General features: G+C 37.3%; 1 protein-coding gene across 4 annotated transcripts in view; it reads right to left on the bottom strand.

Annotated features, from left to right (window-relative positions):
• Positions 1-23701, bottom strand: part of LOC103705334 (QWRF motif-containing protein 2-like) — a 30130-nt gene that overhangs the window by 540 nt on the left and 5889 nt on the right. The window contains exons 2-7 of one of the 4 annotated variants that reach the window (XM_039127467.3): positions 18823-20355; positions 11366-11485; positions 9780-9896; positions 9596-9685; positions 2431-2538; positions 1640-2096 (exon numbers count right to left, since the gene is read on the bottom strand). In XM_039127467.3, the coding sequence (XP_038983395.1) occupies positions 2028-2096; positions 2431-2538; positions 9596-9685; positions 9780-9896; positions 11366-11485; positions 18823-20199 (1881 nt within the window). In that variant the 5' untranslated portion in view covers positions 20200-20355 and the 3' untranslated portion in view covers positions 1640-2027. Of the gene's footprint in view, positions 1-1639; positions 2097-2430; positions 2539-9595; positions 9686-9779; positions 9897-11365; positions 11486-18822; positions 23080-23701 lie in introns of those variants that run through there. The other 3 variants (XM_088701066.2, XM_088701064.2, XM_088701065.2) reach the window with 3 other exon arrangements.

Raw genomic sequence — 23701 nt, 5'->3', positions numbered from 1 at the left:
ATATTGATTGAAATAATACGATCAAAAATATATATATATATATATAATCGGTGGTTAATTAAGGATCAAAAAGTTAATTTTGCCCCTGATGGTTTAAGAAAAACATGAATTTGAAATGTTTTGGAAGGTTTGGAGGGAGACAAAGTATTTTACAATTAAAAAATGGGTATCATTGGAGTCTACTAAAGAGCTACTATGAGGATAAGAACTCATTATGGATCGATGTATGAATTAGCTTGTGATCTGATGTATATGAAGTGATTTTAGAGAAAATCAAAGAAGTAATACTTGGAGGACCGCTCTACAAAAGAAGTCCTATAAAATAGTTGATGTTTTGTGCATCATTTATTAGTAATTGGTCAATAGGATTATTTTCTATACAAGTCCAACTATGTCATGTTGATGAAAGATGAATATAACTGTTTAATTAAATTTGTCCCATAAAGTGATTTGCCTAGTATTACTCATCGTTGTTAATAAAGGGATCTTTGGAGTATATGCTTTTCATATACTTGGAGAATATTAATTTATGAGTATGAATTTGACATTTTACTAGCAGCCTGTGAATGCAAAGTGTGATGTTAACTTTCTTGAATGCTCAATGCGTAAATATAATTCATGGAAGAATATCATCTGCACATGAATATATCATTTTTTGAGAGTGATATAAATTTGTAAACTAGCCAGTAAAGTTAACATATATAATGTCATGCATTCATCCTTTCTTTTCAATTGGAAGGAAAGAGGCAAAGAAAATGAATTGCAAGAAAAGGCCCTCTTGTCCCCATCTTAATTCAGCCCATCATCTTTGATCTTATCATGAACCCTAGCTATCTAGCCCTGAAAGATGCTGTGCAGCCCCCACCCCTGATAGTTGGACAATGGAGTTTGGACTGGAGCATGGTGGAACAATTTAGCTGATAGAGTCCCTTGAAATTCATTGATCTCAGTTTACAAGCTCAATACATGCATCATGCATATATCAATAAAATAGATATCCATATTTATGTACCTGCAGTCATATTAAATATCTTAGAGCACATCTATTCCATGCATGTGTATGTGATGAACACATCTAAAATGTTCAAATTAGTAAGATTTGTCTGGTGGGAAGGTTCATGTGTAATAAGTATTGTGATTGCAAATCTTAAGATAAATTTTGAACTCCTGACGATCGAGAAGATTAACACCTGAAGAATATGTAGAGAAACAGCAGCAGTAACACAGTCACATAATGTTAATCTCAAAGAAATTAGCATTACAATGGGAGAGGTATAAACAGACTTGCTAACAACCAGGTGGCAAATGAACATCTTTTTCAGTGTCACCATCCAACCAAGGATCTGAACATTGGGCAAGCCACAAGAGACGCTTGAAGCGCATAGATTCCTCACAGACTGGTACTGACATCACCTTTGACATCTGGCCTCCCAAAAGATTCCATGCCCTTGTGTCGTCAAAACAAATGCGAAGTATATAAATGGATACAGATGGGAAAGGAAGTGCAAAGAATAAGGACTCCTTAGTGATTTTTGATTGATTTTGCCATTCATAGCATGATAGCAAGAGGTATCATTCTTGACACAGGAGTGCACGGCTCACAGTTAAATAGCACCAAAGCAACACGAACAATGTTCACTTTATCATCTAGGGCTTTGGAACAACTATATATCAAAAGATGGACAAGATACAAAAACCACTTTGATAAAGAAACTGGTGATCTTCCTTCTCTCCAACCAAAAAGAAAGCATTAATATATACAAAAGCTTTTCTTTGATCAGTACAGGAAAAAAGTATTCTGTATACAGCTAATGTATATCCTGCAAGGAAAAAGGCCATTCCTGTGGTAGTATCCATACAAAAATACATGAATCAGCCACCCTAGGTGAGATCAACAGAAGATTTAGAGGCACTCGCTTCGCTCCCAACAAACCACCATGCTTTATTACCATTGGCACAATCTCCAGTTAGAAAAAGAAGAGGTTGCAGTGATGTTAGTGATCACGAAGGCAGAAACAGAATTGGCTCTACAATTTCATCTGGCTGGGTTTCCGTTTTAGCTGTACTATATGCCCTTGCAGGCTACATTGTCTCACCTGTTGTCCAAGCGTTTGTTAATACAGACAATATGTGAAAGTTGGAAAGGAAATGAGGATGGTTTTAGCTTGTTCTAAATGAGATTGCATCGGGAGCTGGGTGGGTGGCGTCCAACAGACATGTACATGCTCGCGCACATGTACACGCACAAGCACAGACAACCCAGTAAAGCATGCCATTGCCCACAATTACATATGCAGGATGGGGCACACTTCAAGGGACTTTTAGATTACATTTCCACCCACGCCGTGTCCATTTGCCTCCTAATGTGATCATATCATGTAGCAAGTTAAACCATTTCCAGAAAATAATAAATCTGGCAGTATGACTTACATGCATAGCTGCTACTGTGGACAAGAGATCTCTGGATTGATCTAGTAATGCTTGCTCTTGAGCTGCCATTTTAGCCAGTTCAGACACCAAGGAACTAGTTCCTTCTACCTGTAGATAATGCCTTATACATATGAGGTACATAAGAGAGAGAGAAAGAGAGAGAGAGAGAGAGAGAGAGAGAGAGAGAGAGAGAGAGATCATTGAATAAATGCAAGCTCGATCATACTTGAGGAAAATTAATAAGATCAAATAAAGATTGAAAATAAAGGGGGAAAACGGTTTTTTTTTCTTTCTTTTCCAACACATATTAACAATCAAAACTTTAACTTCTGCAGATTGCTACAATAACGACTAAGCTTTCCATATTATATGAGAGTCGGAGGCCTAACATTAATTAACTAACATTAATCTTCAATGGCTGGCATTTTTGTCCAGCCCATTGAATCAATCAGTCAGAACTGGAAAAAATGAGTTCTGGACTAAGGTTGTCTTTTGCTTCCATTCTCTGCTCAATTTCAGACACTAAATGCTGTCCACTAACAATTCGTTTCAGGCATCAACAAACTCCAGGATCCTAAATATCTGTGTTAATGTACATAGTTAAACTCTAACATTGTTATTAGTTCTATTATTCAGGCATCAACGAACTCCAGGGTCCTATATATCTGTTTTGTTTTTGTTTTTTTTTCCGCTACAACCTAAATATCTGTGTTAATGTACATAGTCGAACATTGACATTGTTACTAGTTCTATTATTTCCATTTACAAGTTTGGCTAGATTGTGTGTGAGAGAAGGGGGTGGGTTGGTGTAGACAGTACAAATTACAATGTCTCAGGAAAAGCACTATCTACCATTGATGGATATCTATACAAAATGTCCATTACGTATGTCTTGAGGCATGTTAAAATGTTAATTTATAAAATATATTACAAACTAAAAAAATGTTAAATCAAGTAGATGAATGAAGAATTGATTGAGCGATTATTATACCAAGATGTCTATGTGATTGCTTGGGCACCTAGGAAGTGGTCTCTCATGGATCATAGCAAGCAACTTGGCGCACCAGTAAGTGAATTGGGCGACTTGGTAGGTGCATGCTGCAGTGCATTTAATCCTACTCAACTATGGGCCAACCAATTGGGTGGCTAATCCCTCAGAATATGTGCTAAATAAATAATAAGCAAACTTTGGGATTCTTTTTTTTTATTTTGAAAATCTCAATTATGTCAAAAGCTGGCAGAAGTTACATATGCTAGCAAAAAATTATTGAAATGAATTAAAAGTTCCCCTTTCTTTGAGATTTTATGAGAAAATATAATAAAAAATCTACATATGCTAGAATTTTGGTAGTAATCTATTATAACTTGCAATGTACCACAATGTACACACTTTAACTGTCATCCTCTGATGTATCCATTTATTCTTCGTATGAGTTTGCATAGACTGTATGCACGTGCACGCCAAGTGTGAAATGCATCGAGTTGATTCCTAATAAAAATGAATCTACTTAACAGATAATCTGGAACCAAAGTGAATGCTAGTAGTTGCATTGTGGAAGAACCATCTGCCAGTAGAAAGTCTTAACTAGCTTGACTAGTTGAGATGCAAGCCATAGCATCATATGCTCACTAGAGAAATTTGTCAGACAATGACCTAGCGAGATCCATTTCTAACAACCAATATTGGAAGTTCCATGACTTCCAAAAGGGGGATTTTAATTTCATCATATGCTGACTAGATAAATTTGTCAGACAATCACCTACCTAGATCCACCTCTAACAACCAATATTGGAAATTCAGTGAATTCCAAAAGGGGGATTTTAGTTTCATCTCACAGGAATTCTGCATGCACTATCGAATCTGATAAGATTGTTAGGATGCTAAATTGACCTTTTCCAATGCATGTTTCAATAGCTCATGGTTATATCTGCTTTTAGCTGTCATCTTTTGTGTCAATTCTCCATCCAATAAAAATATAAAATGCCCCTTGCAAGGCACATTATTATTATGAAAATGTTCCCCCTTTTCTCCCTCTTTTTTAACTCAAACTTCAATTTGGTTAGGCTTCTACAATATATGATCAACTTAATTTATCTTAGTTTTTGAATTGTTTTCTTAGGCCAACTTTGTGAGAACCCATATTGGGTTTTTCAAACAAGGATCTTGATGCCTTTCTCCTTATTTGGTTTTTAAACATATACCAAATTTATTTAATTTCATGAACCCATTTTAAAACCTTCAACAATCATTTCTTGACTCTTCAAACATTTTCATCTTATTTAACGAATTTGTGAGCTTCTTTCTGCCATTTCTTGCAATTAATTGGTTGATTTTACTATTCATGATCAATATGAAATTTTTCTTAGTAATTAAACCATAATTGTCTTGTTTGTTTTTATGGCTCATTTGCCTTGAAAATGCAAGTAGTCGATATTTTGCTACTTAAGCCATTCTCTATCACATGTGAGGAGGTTGGACCGCAAAACTGGCACCAAGAACTGTGTTCATTATTGCCACTTTATGTAGTACATTTGGTAAGGTACATTCCCGTACCTACACAGGCATCCAACACTTTCTTTTTTTCTCATGGTTATGAAACTATTCAAAACCAAGCAGTACGGGTTGGTACCAAGCGATATGGGGTGATTCAGCTCCGTTCAAATTGGTACGGACTGGTTGGGCTGATATACCGAATCAAACCTGGGTAACTTATTGGTATGTTATGGTCACTACAGGGCAGGGCAGGCTGGTATGATTGACCTTGGTTGGATATTTGTATTTTCACATAAAAGTCTCATCTTTTAGGACCACCACTATGTGAATTTGTTAAGCAGACCTCGGCTTCCCAACATAAGCATTTAAAGTTCCCTGGTACCCTCTGGCATGATTCAGACACCTTCACTTCCAAAACCCTTCTTTTTTTCACTAGTTTATTATGATTTTTTGAAGGCTTCATTGTCAATCTGCAAAGACCTCCTAATCCCACAGATGTCATCATCTTGTCCAGCCTATAGCATCAGCCAACCTTGTCAGTTGGTTCTCCTTTCTGGTCTTTGTTAGCCCCATCTCGATTTTCTTTAGTACCCACCATGTTCACTTATGGCGGGCCTTTTCCTTCTCTTGGGTGCTACTTGGACTGTCACTAGGAGTTGCTTTAGTCTTAACACTTACTTTATGCCTTCCTTGCCCTCATGTTATTTAGAACAACCTTCTGACCTAGCAATGCTATATTAGGATTTGAAGAACAATGGCTCTTCATCTTTTTACCTTGCCTTATGAAGTTTCATTGCCTCTCACTCTCCATTTCTGGATTTCCCTCATTCTTTGTTTCTTCACTGTTTCTTGATGTTCTGATCCTACTGTTCACCCTTCTCCTTTAAATATAAGCCTCCCATTGAATAGCCTTCACTGCTTGTTTGATAAGCTAGTTGAGATATTACAATAATATTCGGCTGCCACCAAAGGTTAGGTGGAAATATTAGATTAGGTCTATATTCATGAAATCAGGCAGGTTTTGGGTATGGATGCAAGTGAGGTGTCAGTTTGAATATCTAAGAATTTCTTGCCGAGCACTACCCAAGTATGATATCCAATACCCAATTATAAGCATTAGGTGTGGGTGTCAGTTCGAACATCTAAGAATTTCTTCTTGCCAAACACTACCCAATTTTCACACCAATGCCCTATTATAAGCATTCGGTGATGGCACTCTGGCTAAACGAGCATATAGGATGATGTTTGGTGCTAGATGCGAACACTACTAGACTCATTTTCCTCAGCATTTTAACTTTTTTACAGACTCATCTATAATCAGCTAAATGTATAAAATCAAATAAAAATGTAGAAAAGCCTAAATCACAATCCAACATAAGCTAAACTGCATATCCATCCACTTCAAAATCATAATTAGTTCATTTAAATTTTGAAGGCAAACAATCAACAGCTTCTCCAAACCGATAGAGTTCAACCAAAGTCTGCCGAATCGGGACTGGGACCCTTACCGGTCGGTAGGCGAGTTGGTACGGTATGGGACCAACACACAGTACACTTGGGCGTGCCGGTTTCGAACTGGCACTCCAATTTTTTTTTAAGTTTTTCAAGTTTGATTAATTTATAATCAATTTTTTTTTTAACTTTGTTTTGAAGATTTTAAGTATAATTTGATGTTTTTGATATTTTCATAAGTCTAGTATAACCAAAAAGATGCATCTTGTTATTTTAAAGTGATACAAAACATAAAGTGATTAGTAAAATATTGCACGCTACAAGAAGCAACATGAAATATCCTAAAATCAAATAGTGAAGTAAAAAATATAAAATAATGCAATCAATTACATATATTTAAAGTATATCATACATAACGATATCTAAAATTTCGTCGAGTGGCGATGCCTCTCGTAGATATCCGAATCATTAGCATAATCAGGAGGCACATCAGCCCACCCCTCTAACCAAGCGACATTGTGGTTTTGTATGTTTATCCCATAAAAAATGCATTCCGGATTATAAGTACTCTCAGATCTCTCACTGAAGCTCTAACTTTGAAAAATATCCTCTGGCTGATAATACGGTTGTGGAAAGGCCCACCCAAATATGCCGGCAGCAAAATCTGACTTGTAAAAGGCTCTGAACTGCGTAAGGTAGCAGCCATCGGAAGACGATGCTTCAAATGCACTATATCCATATCCGTATCTGTATGGATCATAGGCTGCCAGTGGCTGTGTGTAATAGAATCCAGTATACGATTCAAAACGTGTATTGTCTGCCACATTTGTTGGGATGTGGCTGAAGTGGAACCAGGATCCAATAGCTCGTCATATATCCTTCTTTAGCATTGGGTGAACCCTCTGCTGCTTCGAATTCTTATTGGAGAAGGCATGTGCATCAAAATTATGGATAATGGCTCCTGGTGGAATCTTCTTGGAAGACTTTTTTTTTTACTAAAAACTTCCAGCATAGATACAATATGGCCACCGCCTCTGCCGACGGCCTTTCTAACTGAGAAGGTCCTTCTGATCTCTGAATCTGCCCTGCTACTCGCAGAGCCGGAGCTCAACTTGTAGTATGAGGGCCCAAATTGAGCCTTATGCCTAGCCACCTCATCCTGCTGTCACTGATCATCCAAGCTCGTCTGAATGACAGTCTGAATTTGTCTTCTTGTCATCTCGAGCGGACGCCTTTCTCTGACTCCCTAGAGTGATTAGAAGGTAGCTTTGTCGCTCGGCGGTCCACTCTGCCTTCTTGGAAACCCTCTTTTGCTGCTTTGAAATCATCAAAGTGCTTCTTCATCAGCTGTCAAACCTCTTGTGGGCAATTCTAGCACAGATATGTCGAGATAACCACCAGCTAAGTATTGCTTCAACCTGGTTACCCCTTCTTCTTTGAATTCTGTGTTACACTTCCAATGGTACCAATCCGAGAGTATTTATCCATGATCTCAACTAATGTTATGCTCTAGCTCATTTTTTTCTTAATGGTTCTATTCCAGCAGATTTATTAAGTATGTTAGTTTATCAATTATTTAAAAATAGCAAAATTTCTTTACTATTAAGATAATACTTTTTACTTCAAAAAATACATCTGATTTATCTAATGCATAATACTATTTTTTTATATTTTATTTATTTATTTATTTATTTTTAATAATTTTTAAATTAAAAATTATGTTCAAATACCATAAATTTAGAAAAATATGTTTTTACTTCAGAAAATACTTCTAAAATATGTATTACGTCTACAAATTTTTTATAATTTTTGCTATAAATTATATACATTTAATCATTTTTAAATAAAAAAATAAATATAAATATTTTAAAATTTATATATAATTTGAAAAATTTTAAAAAAATGTCATCGTGTAAATCATCAATAGATCTACAACATATCATAAAATCAATCCAAAATCAAAAATTTTGACATGATCTTTTCTTATTTTGCAAATTTTAAGGTATTTTTTGGCATAAAAAAGGAGAAAAAATGAGATAGAAAAAAGAAAGCATATCTTATTTAGGGTTGGATTCTCCTTCAATCGTACTAAATCAATATATTTTTCGCCCTGAGGAAGGGAGGGTATTCGGACAGGTTGGGAAGGCCTAAGAAACATCTCGGGCCTTCCCAACCAACCTTTAAAACAAAAGTAAGAAAGGGAAGCCGGTTCGAAACTGGTCCGACTCGGTGCGAACCACTAGTTCCGCACGGAACCAGCCAGTTCACGACTAGTTTCGGCCTATTTCGGCCGGTTCCTATCGGTTCGGGACCGGTTCCAGCTAATTTGGAGCTAGTTCCAAGAAAAAATAGGTGAACCGACCCAGTCCTCCACTGGGTCGGCTCGGTATGGGCCGAACCAGGCAGTTCGGCCCAGTTCGGTGAACCTTGGCTCATACAATGTGTTTTCTTGGGCATATAATGCTATAGGATGATTGAGTTTAAGGTTAATAGTGATGAAGTACATGAAAACCTTTGATTGTTTCACATTGCATTCAACAGAGATCAACACTATTTAATTTGTGGTAGATGGTAATTAAATGCTAGCAACATATGCTAGTAATTAAATATTAGCATCATATTCAACTTTTTTTTTTTTGGGGGGGGGGGGGGGGGGGGTCATTATTTGCATTTGCCTCACATGAGCAAAACATGCCACTGTTACTTTTGTACCGAACGTGTTTCTCATACGCAACACACTAGAAGCAATGAACATAAACTTATATTCCGACAACATTTAGAGCAAATAAATTTAACGATGAATAACAATCATATAATTTCACCAGTGGAGTGTCAATAAATTTATTTATACAACTGAACTTTCAGATGGCATTCTGTGCATGTGAAATTAAGCAGACATCTTTGTTATCTAGTAGTCAGGAACATGTTCGAACCAAAAATTTTATAGGTTACAAGTCAAACTAAGACACCAATGACAGTTTCTTCTTGCTCCCAACAAACTGTGTAACTCTCTATGACACCAGTTATTGACCGTTTTTAGACATGACAATTAAATGGTACATTGTTCAGACAAAGTTATTGACTACAGAAAGACATTATAAGAGAGGCACTTGTTCCATATTATATCAAGAAAATATCTGAACGCTCATCAATCAGAAAACTGAAAAAACATTTTTAATCGATATTACATGTGAAAATGAATGTTGTGAAGGTAATCACCTTCGACAATAGAGAACATATGGAGGATCCCATTGACTGCAACACGTCAACTGCTGAACCAACAGCATCTTTCACTTCTTGGATGTCCGCCTGTTAATAAAAAAGAAAGCAACTACATTACTTTGCAAAGTTTGCCTGAAATTACTACATAAATTTATTAAATTGGATATCTAGAGGTACAAACCTTTGCTCCTCCAACGACCGGAAGACGGAGCGTGCTAGCCTTTAATGCTTCGATAGCTCCTGATAAAGCACTAGAATGATCTCTATCCAAAAGAGACCACTCCTCCAAATAAGTCATCTGCATTGATCAAATATTCGAATGTTTAAATCTACACCAAACAAAACAGTTCAAATCATCATGAGCAAAAGTGCAAAACTATCATCCTGAAATATTTTCTCGAAAATTCTTTAAGATAAGTAAATTCATTTTGTAGGAAATGTATTGTCTCAAATTTTGTGAAGCATGCATGGCGGTTTTTGGAATACACTTTGACTGGATATTTCCCATTACAGAAAATTACTCAGGGAAATAAGCTGCCTAGACATTTGCAGCTGATCGGCAAAATAATCTCCATTATACTAACATAATATCATGTTTTCAGCAAATCAATGCCACATTTATGTGGACTAATCTTAAAGGGCAAACAATTTGGTGAAAAAACAGGGTAACTAATACCTCCGAAGTTACAGGGAAAATAACAACAGAATAGCTGTATATCTTGGGCATGCTCAACAGCAATGTGAAACTTCAGAAAATGGATTAATGTGCTCTCATCCATAGGGCTTGTTAATTTGCACATTTTATCTAGATAATAAGAAAAGAAAGGTCCAGAAATATGTTAGCAGCCCCTTCCAGTAAAAGAGAAGTGGGGGTGTGCCGACTTAAGAATAGAACTGATTCAATTAAAATTAGTAAAAAAGTCAGGTGGTTAGAAGGGGTTTTATTTAACAAAAAGATGCTTTTATTATAGGATGCCAATGTACTATATAAGTCCCTGGATCTTGAAGTTTGAACACCAAGAGTTCTAACAGATATAACTAGTTTCAAGTCTTCATTTTAAGTTATTGTCATAAAACAACTTGGAAATGCTTTTGTAGCCTAGCAAAAATAGTCTTTAGCTGTAAACATTTTTGGCCCAAATTCAACATATTTTTGTGACCTTTTCTTGTGATGAATCATCACATATGTCAATCATCTTTGTTATCATCTATTACGTCACACTAATTATATAGATATAAATAATAACACAGATCAGAAATCACAAATGCATTGGAGTAGGATACTAAAAACCCAATAATTGATTATTCAACCTAATGTTTCATTGAATCAATCTAGATGAAATAATCACTATGTTAGATCCCTAGAATAAAAATTATGCCCGGCATCATAAAATGGAAAGAATGTTTGAAATCATAAAATGGCATCTTCAAGAGAATAGATTTGTAAAAGCTAGGTTTCTTTCAGTCCCCCCAAATGCACATTCCTGGCTCCATTCTGGAAAGAAGAAGGCAAGTTGTCTAAGATTTAATGCAAATACTCGATGACCATTATATGTTAACATCCAATAATGAAGGGTGCAGCAAATGAGAATTATAGAAATTGAGTATTTTGTAGACATGAAGCACGGTAATAATCCAGAACCGAAATTAGACTTGGAGAAAACCTTGCAGCAACAGCAAACACACACACATACACACACACACACACACACACACACACACACAGAGAGAGAGAGAGAGAGAGAGAGAGAGAAATAAAAGACTTACTTGTCCCTTAAGAATGGAAGTTAGTTTTAGATTTTGTTTCATAAGCTGTAGCTTGGTCCTTTTAAAAGTGACAGAATCACGCAACTCTGATGTAGTTATCCATGCATTATACAAATTTTTCTGATACAAAGCAAATGAAGAATTAGCTGATAAAGCATCATCTATACTTCTTTGATAAAGATCAGAGGAAGGCATTAGCTTATTGATATTAAAGATTTTACATGCAAGTTAAACCATAACATCGAAGGTAAAAATGGCTAAAACAGAAACTAAGATGTTTTGGTAACTGTCCAAAGCAGTAAAAATTAGAGCATAAACGACATGGAATGCACGCATAAACATTATTGGAGTCACATCTGCACTTATGAAATAAGCCTAAGACACAAATAGTAAAAGTAAGAATAATAAGCACATTGAGATACTTGCACACACACATAAACAACACAACAAATATATGATCTCTGCTGTTGGACAACCTTGAATATGTGCACAAACTCTAATTCCACGAATTGCATATAAAGTCACACCATATTGCAAAAAAAGCCTGTGCAACAATGGCTTGACATTTTGATGAGCATGATTTTGTGGAACAGAAAATTGAATACAGTGCTTCAATGATAAGGACCAGAGAAACTATGGTACACCATTATAAGATGAGATCCTCCCATAGGTTATGGACATCCATGTGCATGCACAAGCGGTACATACCATATGCATGCACAGCACACAGAGACAGAGCTGAGATGGGATTCCAGTGGCCCAATTCAATTATTACATAATTAACTGGAGGAAATCATCCAAGTTGAGGATCCACACACTGTTTATCAAGATCATACGTTTTGAAGGTCACCTACTTATACATCAAGTGGATACAAATGTAATGGAACTATTCTATATTTTGAGTAAGTTCATCAATTTAGAGGCATTTAAACCCATTGAATTTTGGTTCATACATGTATTGTGATGTATAGATCATAATTCACTATCGATCCCAAATCTACTTAAGTCTTCATCCCATGGTTCGAATATGAATCACTTGCTATTTAAATTAGAGTCGCTCTCCTCAAACTATGTATTGATCCAAGTAGTTTTAGATCATTATTCTCTAAACCTTTTTTTCCTGTAATTACATTTGATGTTCACCCAGCCAAAACTATATCATCTGCAGATATTATGAACTAAGGGTTCTCCTCTTCAATTTGAACTGCAAGTTCCTATAACATGTGCAAAAAGATAAAGGTTTGAAGCTGATAATCGGTGAAGACCTATTGCAACTAGAAGCCCATTATTTGCTTCATAAGCAGTTTGTAAACCTGGTATTACTCTCATATACATGAGCATGGGTGGGGAGGATACAACCAGAAACCTATTAGGAAAAGGACATGGTTGAGAAGAAAAGAGTTGCAAAATAGCTGATACCACCCATACTGGTAAAAACACCTATACTAAAACAAATTCAAATCAATCAAAAAGAATATGTTATAGATCAAAAGAACCTTGTGTAAAACAATAAATAGCCAGGGGCACAAATGAACCTAGCTGCTCAGTAGCAGCAAGGGCTTGATTTAAGAGCTTGTTTGAGCTCGACTCAATTAGGAAACAAGTGGAGCTCAAACAGATTTCAGAGCTTGGCTCATAAACAAGCCATGCCTGAACGGCTGTCCAATTCTTATATAGTGGGAAAGCTCAGCTTAGCTTGAGTAAAGCTCGACTTTTAAAAGCTTAGCCTAGCCAAGCTCAAGCAGGTTTTATTGAGCTCGACTTGAGTTGGAGCCAGGCTCAAGCAGCTTGTTAAGAAGCTAAGCCGAGCCAGAGCAGCCTGATACTCAGCTCAGCCCGGCTTGTTTGTGCCCCTATAAATGCTAGCTTCTAAAATCTGATAGGCTAGCAAACAGCATTTTTATGACTGCACATCAATTTAACTAAATCTGTAAACATTCTTGCATGCTGAATATCTAATCGGAAGATCCTCACCCTCGTTTCTAGCCAACGTCCAGCAAGAACATAGGGATATGATATTTGTTGCAACCACTTCATCCTTAGGCCCGACCAGATTAAGATTTCAAAGAAGAATGTCACAGAAACAAATTACAGGCCGTCTCATACAGCCTAAGGTTTTTGAAGCCACAACACACCACTATCAATAATAAGGAGATGGAAAAAATGATGTTCCTCGACATGTCTTAGGAAATTCTGACTAAGCACCTTCTACCATTTTGGCGTATTTCTGAAAGGATTCCATCATCTCATGTATAAGAGGAAAATCTACACTACAATAAGGCAAACTTTCTTCCAAATGATTCATGTAGTAGAAGATGACATACTGAAAGAAGATGAGCCATTGTAAGTAATGCAGCTAGAGTGAAATCTAGGAGTGAAGACATGAGGGGTGGTCAGGCGGCAACATAAAGCAAGAATTTCCCTGTCAGAAAACATAAGCATCGAGAAAGGAGGTTTAGGGTGACGGCAAGAGGGTTTATTCATCTATCATTTTTATAGAAGAAGAGTTTTCCTAAATAAGGCCTAGCATGGACCCAAACATCAGAATCAGACTCGGACATATGTCCAAGTATCTGACACAGCAAGAGGAAGGAAAAGGAAATAAGAGATACATCGAAAACATCTTAACTAAATATGTATATATATTTATAAAATCTTATAAAAGATATTGTCTGATAAGGTCTTCCAATATGCTTGTTTCTCATCTAGTAACTTAAATATATTAGGAAAATGACATTTTGCAAAGCTATTTTAATACCTACATTCTTGACCAGTCTCTAAAAGAGAAAAGCTCATTTTTAACACTATTATAGTTGGGGTGGACTAGTCATTAAAAGACTCCAACTCTTCACCAATTTTTAAAAGCAGCAAATATTAAAATTTAATATGTAGCCAAGTGTCTGAATATATTCAGAACCGTAACTGATTTAGATTCTAGGAGCTGGATGTGAGTGTTTAGGTAACAATAACTCATTATTGAGCAGGCTTCGTAAAAGAAAGTCAGAGAGAATCAAAGCATTCTCTGCTCAGGCAGTTCCTTGGCAATAAGGTTTAGATTGAAATCTTGAGACACCAGACAAAATTTGGAATAGAGCAGCAGCTTTCATAGTTCTTGATATGGTCAATGGGGTTGATGCTTTTAAATTTCAAAATGCTGATGATATGATGCAAGTCCTTACAAGAGCCAATGGTCTGTAAACAGGAAAAATGCTTTCCTCAATACAGTGAAGAAATAATTATATACCGTTAGCATTGAGCTTCCAGGTTGCTCCAGTTTGGGTTGTTTTCCAAGGCTTCATTCAGAGTGTTACAAGAGAACTATTATTTCAGAAACAGACCTGCTGCTGTGGGCCTTCCAACCATGATAGCTGCAAGCCATAGGCTTGCTTGAGTTTCCCTGGAGGTTGATCTTACCAAACTGCTACAGCTTGGAGTCAAGATTGAGGATGGTCCGGAAGTTTTGAACATTATGTTTATGAAGGTATTAAGGTACAATATAGATGTGGGAGGGTAGGCCACAAAGTTCTGGATTGTCTCCATTAAATCCAAACAAGAGAGATGGAGGGGGTTCAACTTCCTGCGCAGTCTGCTTGGAGGCTGCCATTGCTGAGAACATTGTGGAGACAATAGTGGTGACTAATGATGAATCTGACACATTCTGTTGTTCAAGAGAAATTATAGTATGAGCCATGGTTTACAGTCTCTTCAGGTCGGGAGGAACCAACATGGCTGATGTGGTAGTCTGTGTGGCAGCTTTCACCAATGATCTGGAGAAAGACATGAAGAACAAGACATATGATATGGTGATCAGTCCCTTTTGCTCACTGATAGTGGTGACCAAGTTCCATGTTTGAACAAATTAAATGAGGACCACTTCTAGATAACCTTGAAGAGAAAATTCTTAACAGTATTCAGCCACATACTCATTATAGCAAGGGTCATGTGGCAAAGGCTCGAACAAACTATCGTCAAGAAGTATTAGATGCTAGTGCTTCTAATGATGGACAATCAGAAATATTGCAGCCAAAACGGCAGATAGCAGATTTCTATCAAATGAAAAATTGGATAATATACTTTTTGTTCGAATGTTTGTTCATATCTTGTCACACAAAGAGCAAATCCCCTCCAAATTAAATTCAGTTGTTTATTCTTATGGTCGAGAAAAGTGCCTGAAATTGTACCAACTACCTTGATGATCTTAGAATTGAGGGATAATATAGTCAACCTGGAATTTTCAGCTACAGCACATTGATGATGGAAGTTTGAAAAATGTGCAAAAATATGTGAGGATGAATGAATTAAACATAAGGTCAACACAAGATGATAGAAGGGTTCAACCAAAGGCTCACATTGATGGGCATTGCATGAAGAAGCTAAGGAGCATATGAAGAGGGCACTATAGCATACGACATCAATGAGACGGATCCATTAGTTTGGCCTTTCTGAAGAAGAGTTTGTACTCGAGATGACAAAGGCATATACATCTTGAAGATGACAATCCACTAGGTTTTGAGGGGAAACTAACCAAAGAGTCAAAAACCAAGGTAGGAAATCACAAAAATGAGGTGTTAACCTTGGGGTGAATCAAGTGATAATGAATAAAGGTAATAAGGGATGTCTGAGTAGGATAAATTCATTCATCTGTTAAATTAAGTCACGCATTTTAACTGTATCGCTTTTATGTTGCTTGAAATTTTCCAGAACCATGTAGATTTTAGATCATGCGTCAAAATTGAGTGTCACCACTATGTGCTGCTTGGCCAATTGTGGCTAAGGCAGTGGTGGGTTGAACAGGCCTCTTGTACTCGCTCATTTGGACTTGAAAAAGGAAAATGATGAAATAACATCATGTGAGGATATCACATGAGGCAACATAATATCTTACTCCACAGTCTCTCATCATTTTATAAATATTAAAAAGAAAACCTAGATAATGTAGCGACGAGATCTCTGCAACTAAAACAAATGCATCCAATTTCTCAAGAACACTGCTGCCCAATTGCCAACACATCTAGTGATCTAACAAAAATATTTTGTTTGTAGTTTTTTGAAAAAGCTAATTATTTCTAAGACACACGATACCACCCAAAACCTAAAATTATTGTACTTGACAAGCCCAGAACTGATTTTCGGTCTCTCATGTCTTTAACAGAAAGGTGGTGTTTGAACAATATCTGTATATATAAATCTGAATATGCATAATGTCAGTGCTCAACTGTGTCTTCAGATTTGCCAAATATGCAAATTGTCAATGTGTCTTTCTTTCTCATCTCTCAACAACCAAGCACTCATCATACTAATAAAAGTTTTCTTCCAAATAAGCAAAAACCATATGCAAGTTATATCACTATTCTATCTGAATTTTCTGATCACCTGCCTAATTAAGAAAACAAACCAAAATGGTTTTAAATGCTCATTGCCTACCATTATACCAGTCTTCTTCATAGCTTGATTGTATAATGCAGACCAAACTGCAGACCAAACTAACCACATTTTTTCTACACTTCTACTAATATATATTTTTATTGGCATCTCTTCTGCCACTTTTCATCCTGACTAAAGTCACCTCACATAAATCTAATTGGTGCTATTTGGTGATGTATCTTACCTTTTCTCACCCTACATATCTTCTTTCAGCTAATCCTATGCTCCTACCATCAACCTTTAACAATTGAAAGCATCATCTCCATTTTTGACAAACTCGTGGCCTCAAACAACTACTCTATCATTTCTCACTCTTTTTGCATGATCTGTTTCAAATACTGCCTTCCTCCCATTTTATGGTAACACAAATATTTTTCTCACCCTCTTTTCAGCTTCATTTTTAAGTTGAAATCATCAAAAACTAAACCTTTCCCTTGATACTCTGACTTTTTGGCCTTTCTTTTTGATTTTTGCAAATTAAGTTTCTAGCGTTCTTACATTTTTCAAGACATAATATTGTCGTATAACCACAAATTCTCCTTTTCCATACTTTAGCACCAGACATTCCAAGCACACCTCTTGCTACAGTCTCAGTACATCTTCAACCATCTCCTACCACATTATATCCGGAGGCACACACTTTCATTCATCACTTTGTCACCTTGCTCGTGCTATTTATTATCCTTTCTAACTCTGCATCATATGCTTATATGTCTTCTGACTCCACTTTCCTTTATCCTCTGCTTTCCTGCTACTCTTTTTGGCCATACTATCATATCAAAACTGAAGGAACATTGTTAGATGTCACATAAATGACAATATGGTCCAATTTGAAGTGAAAAATGTCAAATTACAACAAAATATGCTCTGAAATTCGATAAGTCGCAAATGTGCATCAAACTTCTTAAACTGATAATAATGAAATGCCCACATCTTGAGAAAGGAAGAAGTAACTACTGGAAGCCATATACATCTTGATTTGCTAGTTTTAGTTTGAAAACAACATTACTAAGGAAAGCAAAATCATAACTTCATAAAGGGGTTTATGTCTAAAGTCAACTGCATTTATTTTAGATGACCAGTAACACAGAAAATCAAAACAACACATGAACAATTTCAGTTTAATCAGATTATATGATTTGAGTAACCCATATTTTTTTTGACAGCATAGTTCCTAATACTAATTTCAACATTACATATACTACAAGGATGCATGATACTCAATTAATATAATAACTACAGAATGTGCGCATGAGAACTAAAAGAACTGCATAATGCCCCTATTGTGTCTGTCCCTGACCATAGCAGTCATCACAAACCAATACATGTGGTGATGAATATGATGGACACTCCCCTTACTGGCAATATCTGCCAAATGAGGAAGCTAAATCCCTAAACCGAAATAGGCTAAAAACATGTGCAATTCTATAATCTTTCTCGTATGCTTACACTGTCCCAGAATTTCAGCAAGAAAATGAATACTGCATTAACATGAGAAAATATGGTATACCATACTAGTCCGAACCGGACGGTATAGGACATACCGTACCATACCGGTTCAGTACCGGTGTCCGGTATAGGTGGTGTATTGATATTCGATATGCTAAGAAAATTATATGTCGTACCGATATTGTGCTAGTGTGGCACCGGTATGGGTCCGGTACCGAAACAGCGAACCTTGTAAAACATATTACAAGTGAAAAATGATTATAAACTAATCCTTGTACCATGCAATATATGAGATGACAAATGTAAAACAGCAACACTGACAGGTGCTTTTAGTTTAAGTAAGAACGATGGACTGGAGTAACATATAGGAGAAAGAGAAATACTTCTGAACGATTAAGATGAGTCGATCTTAAACCAAAGCAAGGTACCAACAAAATTGATAGGGCAAGCAACATCCAAGCTAGCATATTGCTAATTGCTAAGTAGAAAGCACGCGGACCAAGAAATCATAACAAATACAGATAACAATTTCAAATATCAATATGTTGAGAAAGCAAACTCTAAGATTGTAGCACTGGCACTACCTCTGCGGTCAGTCTCTGCACCAATAGCGCAGCATTGGCCCTTGCATTCACCCAACGCCATTGCAAGTGTCGATTATGAAACAGCCTCAACAAGTGTGCTTCCTCAATCCGGTTCTCCCCTTTCTTTGCCCTCCTCACTTCTGCTGCAAAGCTTATAATTGAAGGCGCATTACCCGGCTGACCAATTGGAGAGGAACTCACTGATCCATTGTTCCTCATTCGCAAAGGACTGGCCATTCCCCTTGAGGGAGAAGCTGTAATCTTACTCGGAGAAGATGGCCTCATGGGTCCACGGAGTGGAGAAGAAACCGACCGAGGAGATGACGAAGGGCTATCTACCAATGATTTCTTTGTCAAACCAAGCTTCGGTGGGGCTGCAGTCCTGGAGCCTGACGACAACAATGGCGTGCCCGGCTCTGGAAGCCGGCGTAGTCGGCTGTTGGTCTCCTGCCAGAACCTTGCAGGCACACTAATTCCACGAGGAGTGACCCGTGCCCTTGAGGGCACACTAAGCTCCTGCGCCCCTGAATTGCTGCCGGAGGACACACTGTCAGTATCCGATGATGCCGAAAGGTCGCCCCCATCAAAGGATGCACGGCGCGTGCCGTCGTCGAACACCATTGACTGCTGCAGCAAATGGACCGTGGCCAAGATGGAACCTTTCTTCTCCAAATTGCAGTCCAAGCTCCTCATCAAGGGGTTCGACTGCCGAGGTCTGGCAGCGGGCCAGCGATGGTGGTTCTCAAAGGGCCGGGAGTTCTCCGACTGATCGCTGGCTCTGGCAGGGGTAGCGGCAGCTGAGTTGGTCCTCCGGTGCGCGGGGGCGGGCTTGCGGGCGGGGCTGGGGGAGGTGGCTTTGGCGCGGCTGGTCTGGTAGAAGAAGGACTCCCCCTGGAACGAGACGGAGAGGCTTCGCGTGGTGGTGCAGAGGGCTCGGGCGGCGGCGGAGGGCTCGGCGGGGGCGGGCCGGGGATCAGGGCGAGGGGTGGAGGGACGGCTCCGATCGACGGACTGGGATCTCTTAGGGGCCAATGCCGGTGGCGTGGAGGGCCGGGAGGATATCAGAGGCGAGGGGAAGCGCCGGGAACTCGAAGAAGAGTTCGAAGAAGAGTAGGAATTGGAAGAAGAGTATGAAGTAGAGGTAGTCGAAGACGAGGAGGAGTAGGGAGAGAGGTACCGAGAGGAGATCTCTTTGGTACGGGGGCGGCGGGAGACAGCAGCAGCAACGGCGGCGGCATTGTCCTTCTCGGAGGGGATGAGAGGGCGACGGGAGGGGCTATGGAGATCGTCGGGGAGGGAGGGGTTTTTGGGGCCAGGGGAAGTGGAGGCAGCCGAGGCGGTGGTGGTCGGAGAAGCGGCGGGGATGGCGGCCACCATGATCCCCAGGGAGAGATCTGGTTCTCCGCCTCGGCCCTATCTCGATCTCCTTCTATCTTCTCGAATTCCAGCACCAGCTAGCCGTTTGGTGGAGAGGACGAGTCACATTCCCCGGCGGAGCACCAGACTCCAGCTTCTAAGCTCCTCTCCTGGCCCCTGAAGGAGAACAGAGAAGGGAAGAGTGAAGCGGAGAAGAAGGGGCGAGAGAGAGAAGGGTTTGAAGGTTTTGTTTTCTCTCTCTATCTCTATGGTTTTGTTCGTTATTATTTAGTGTGGTGTTGCGGTTAAGCTATGGAAAGGCTTGCTGTTTTGCTACGAAGGGAGCGTCGTGCGCGGAGGGCGAGAGAGAGAGAGAGAGAGAGAGAGAGCGCGCGCGATGGGTTTCGGATTTTTTTTTTTTTAGCTTATTCTTTTGCTTTTAGGCAAACAAATAGAACTTTTTTTGTTATTTTCCTTGTGGTCTCTAGTTATTTTTTATATATATATTGCTCTATAAAAATTAATTCTATCAAAAGAATAAAATTGAACAAGGAGAGTAGTTAATTTCTAAAGCAAGAAATAAAGAGACAGAAGGAAAGAGAGGGGGTTGGGGGTAACGGCTACATGGTAGAGAGAGAAGGAAAGAGAGGGGGTTGCTTTCCCTTTAATTTTAGGGAGCATTTAATAGAATTTAAGAAGAACTTAAAAGAATTGATAGGAAAATAGACCTTTAATTAAGGATAAAGGATATTGCCACCTGCTGAGAGTAAGAGGTGAGAGGGTTTTTTTAATTTCTGATGAGTTGGGGTCGCTGGCTTTGGGGGGCATCACAAGGTGGGGGACTTCAAGCTATTTAAAGGCAGACTTCTTTTGGTAGAGTGGGATGGACCCTTGTCTTTACCAAATTGTCATCAGATTATAGATTTTAACCAGATTTAATTAATATCAAAAGTATTTTAAAACTAATTTTAAATTAAATGCTTGGTAGGGTGGAGTGGACCATACCTACATCAAATTGGCACTAAATTTTAGCTCGGTTCAAATTTGGATAGATTAAATAACAAAAATATTCTTAAACTAACTTTAAATGAGACATGCAAATATTTAACAAGTATTAATAATTATAACTATTATTGTGGAGTCATTACAGACAATACATTTGAGATACTAAGAGGCAGTAGAAAAATGATGCATTAAAAATTGAAGCCCAATATGGACAAATCTCATAAGTTTGCTTTTAATAGTAAAATAAATAATTAAACTTATCTATTCAATTTTTATTTTAAAAAAATATTAGTCAATTCAGGTTAAGCTTTAGTAGAATAATCTTTGCTAGCGTTTAGTGATCTAAATATAATCATCGAGGTGATCTTAGATCACTGATGATTCTTATACCAAAGTAATCTGATGTCCGGTTATCTAAGTTCACTGCATTTGCCATACTATATTATAGTGACTAAATATCACACCATACCAAACGCTCTTTTAAGAGTAGAAATTAGGCTTAGAGCCCAAATTAAACCAAAGGATCTACACCAGCCAACTTACCTTGAGGTGACAAAGAAGTAAGCTAGGAAGGAGGTGATAATAATTTAACTTAAGTTTTCACAAGTAAAAATAACTTAGGAAAGACTCTAGAAAAATATAATAGTTTAACTGTATTTATTATATAATACTACAATTCTTCCATAATTAAAATGGTATATTTTATTGGTAAACTACTTAGGACGCTACTTTAATGAGTTGAGGTCCAGAAAACAGTCATCCATCAGAACAGTCCTCTCTAATGGGTCCAATCCTGGGATGGAGCTTAGCTCAAGGGTCACTACCTATCATACTGGCCCTTGACAGTAACATGCGATCCCTTCCCCAGCTTAATTGGCTTGATTCATGAAAGAAAAAGAATAGCCATTAAATTTATTTGGCTTTCCCAAAATCTTGACTGCTGGTCACAGGATTTTGGCGCTGTAAAAGGTGATGGGGCCATACAGCTGCCAGGTACTTGGCAATTCCTATTTCATCAATTATCCATCACAAACCAAAGTGGCATACTGTTGATAGGTAATTGTAACAATTTGAGATCTTATCCGAAAAAACTGATCAGAAGATATTATTTAAATTTTTTGATCTTATATAAATATACAAGATCAATCCAGTATATACAACTAGTATCCATTACAAAGACTAGACAAAAGAAAGTATTTGGTAATTTCTATTCTATCGACCAAAAAAATTTGTGAAAAAATTCATGGCATTAATTGTATTATTCCACCTTCAATTTGTGATTATCCATCACCAACCTATGTGGCATATTGTTGTAGGGCAATTCCTTCCACCTTTCCCTCTTATTGATCTTATTCTTCATATTTTTCCTTCTCTCACATCCCTCCTTTCTTTGCATGCAGAGGGCTCTATAGATCCAAGTGACTAGTTAGGAATTAAGAATTTATTTTTGAACTGTGCAGTTATCACCAATATTGTTTTATAGTAGCCTTTAGATGATAGACATGATTAGGTGCGCCTTAGTGGTAGTTTTGCCTTTTATAGTTCCCCAAAGCGAACATAATTGTTTAAACAAATTGTGATCCAACTTTTCTCAAATTGAAAACTTATAAAACTGTTGAAAAATTTAGTTGTTAAAAAAGAAAATGGAATTATAGGATTCTAGTTTTTCATTAGTTTGAAATATATTTCCATAGTTGCTTTGCCCATCTTTTGTAATCTTTTCAAATGTAAATTGAATTGTATCACCCTAAACTTTTCTACTTCTATATTGTACATTGCTTCTTACCTTTCTTCCAATCTTCGATGATCAATGAAGATGCAGGAACTTTTTGAGAAATATGCTTGGAATGCTACCTCTCTACCAAGGAGAGGGATGCCGGCTATTTAAGTCAAGTTCTATTGGCAAAAATTTTGATAAATTAGACTAAAAACAAGTACAAACAAGGTGTGAAATTGGAAAACATTCATGACAAAAAAATAATGCATAAGAAAAATCTAGTTATAATGCTTGTGCAAATGGATGTGGCTGCTAATGATATATATATATATATATATATATATATATATATATATATATATATATCTGAGTTCATAGTTCTTTATCTTTATTTATCTCTGAGTTCATAGTTCATAGTGTAGCATCATAGTTACCGTTTCTTTTTCCAAGTAGATAATATCTAATAGAAAAAGTTTTTCAAGACCAAGGCAACAAAACCCACTACCATTCATATATATATATATATATATATATATATATATATATATATATATATATATATATATATATATATATATATATATATCTTTTAAATTATTTGAAATTTATTTGCTACAGTACATTCTTTGTTTAGATAAATTTTTAAAATTTACTACGACCAACAGATTATGGTGAATTTGTGTAAGACTCTTATTATAAAGTTTAGCATGATTGAAATATTTTGAGGTGAATTTTAATTAAAGCTATCATGGTGTTGCTCTCCTTTTTTCCTTGAGGGATGGAATGGAAAGGAGAGCAATT

The sequence above is a fragment of the Phoenix dactylifera genome, chromosome 7, assembly GCF_051530095.1.
Source record: "Phoenix dactylifera cultivar Ajwa chromosome 7, Ajwa_hap1_PhDact_Kaust_v1.1, whole genome shotgun sequence".
NCBI classification, from domain to species: domain Eukaryota; kingdom Viridiplantae; phylum Streptophyta; class Magnoliopsida; order Arecales; family Arecaceae; genus Phoenix; species Phoenix dactylifera.
Note: the sequence above shows the minus strand (reverse complement) of the source record. Positions and strands in the feature narration are given on the sequence as shown.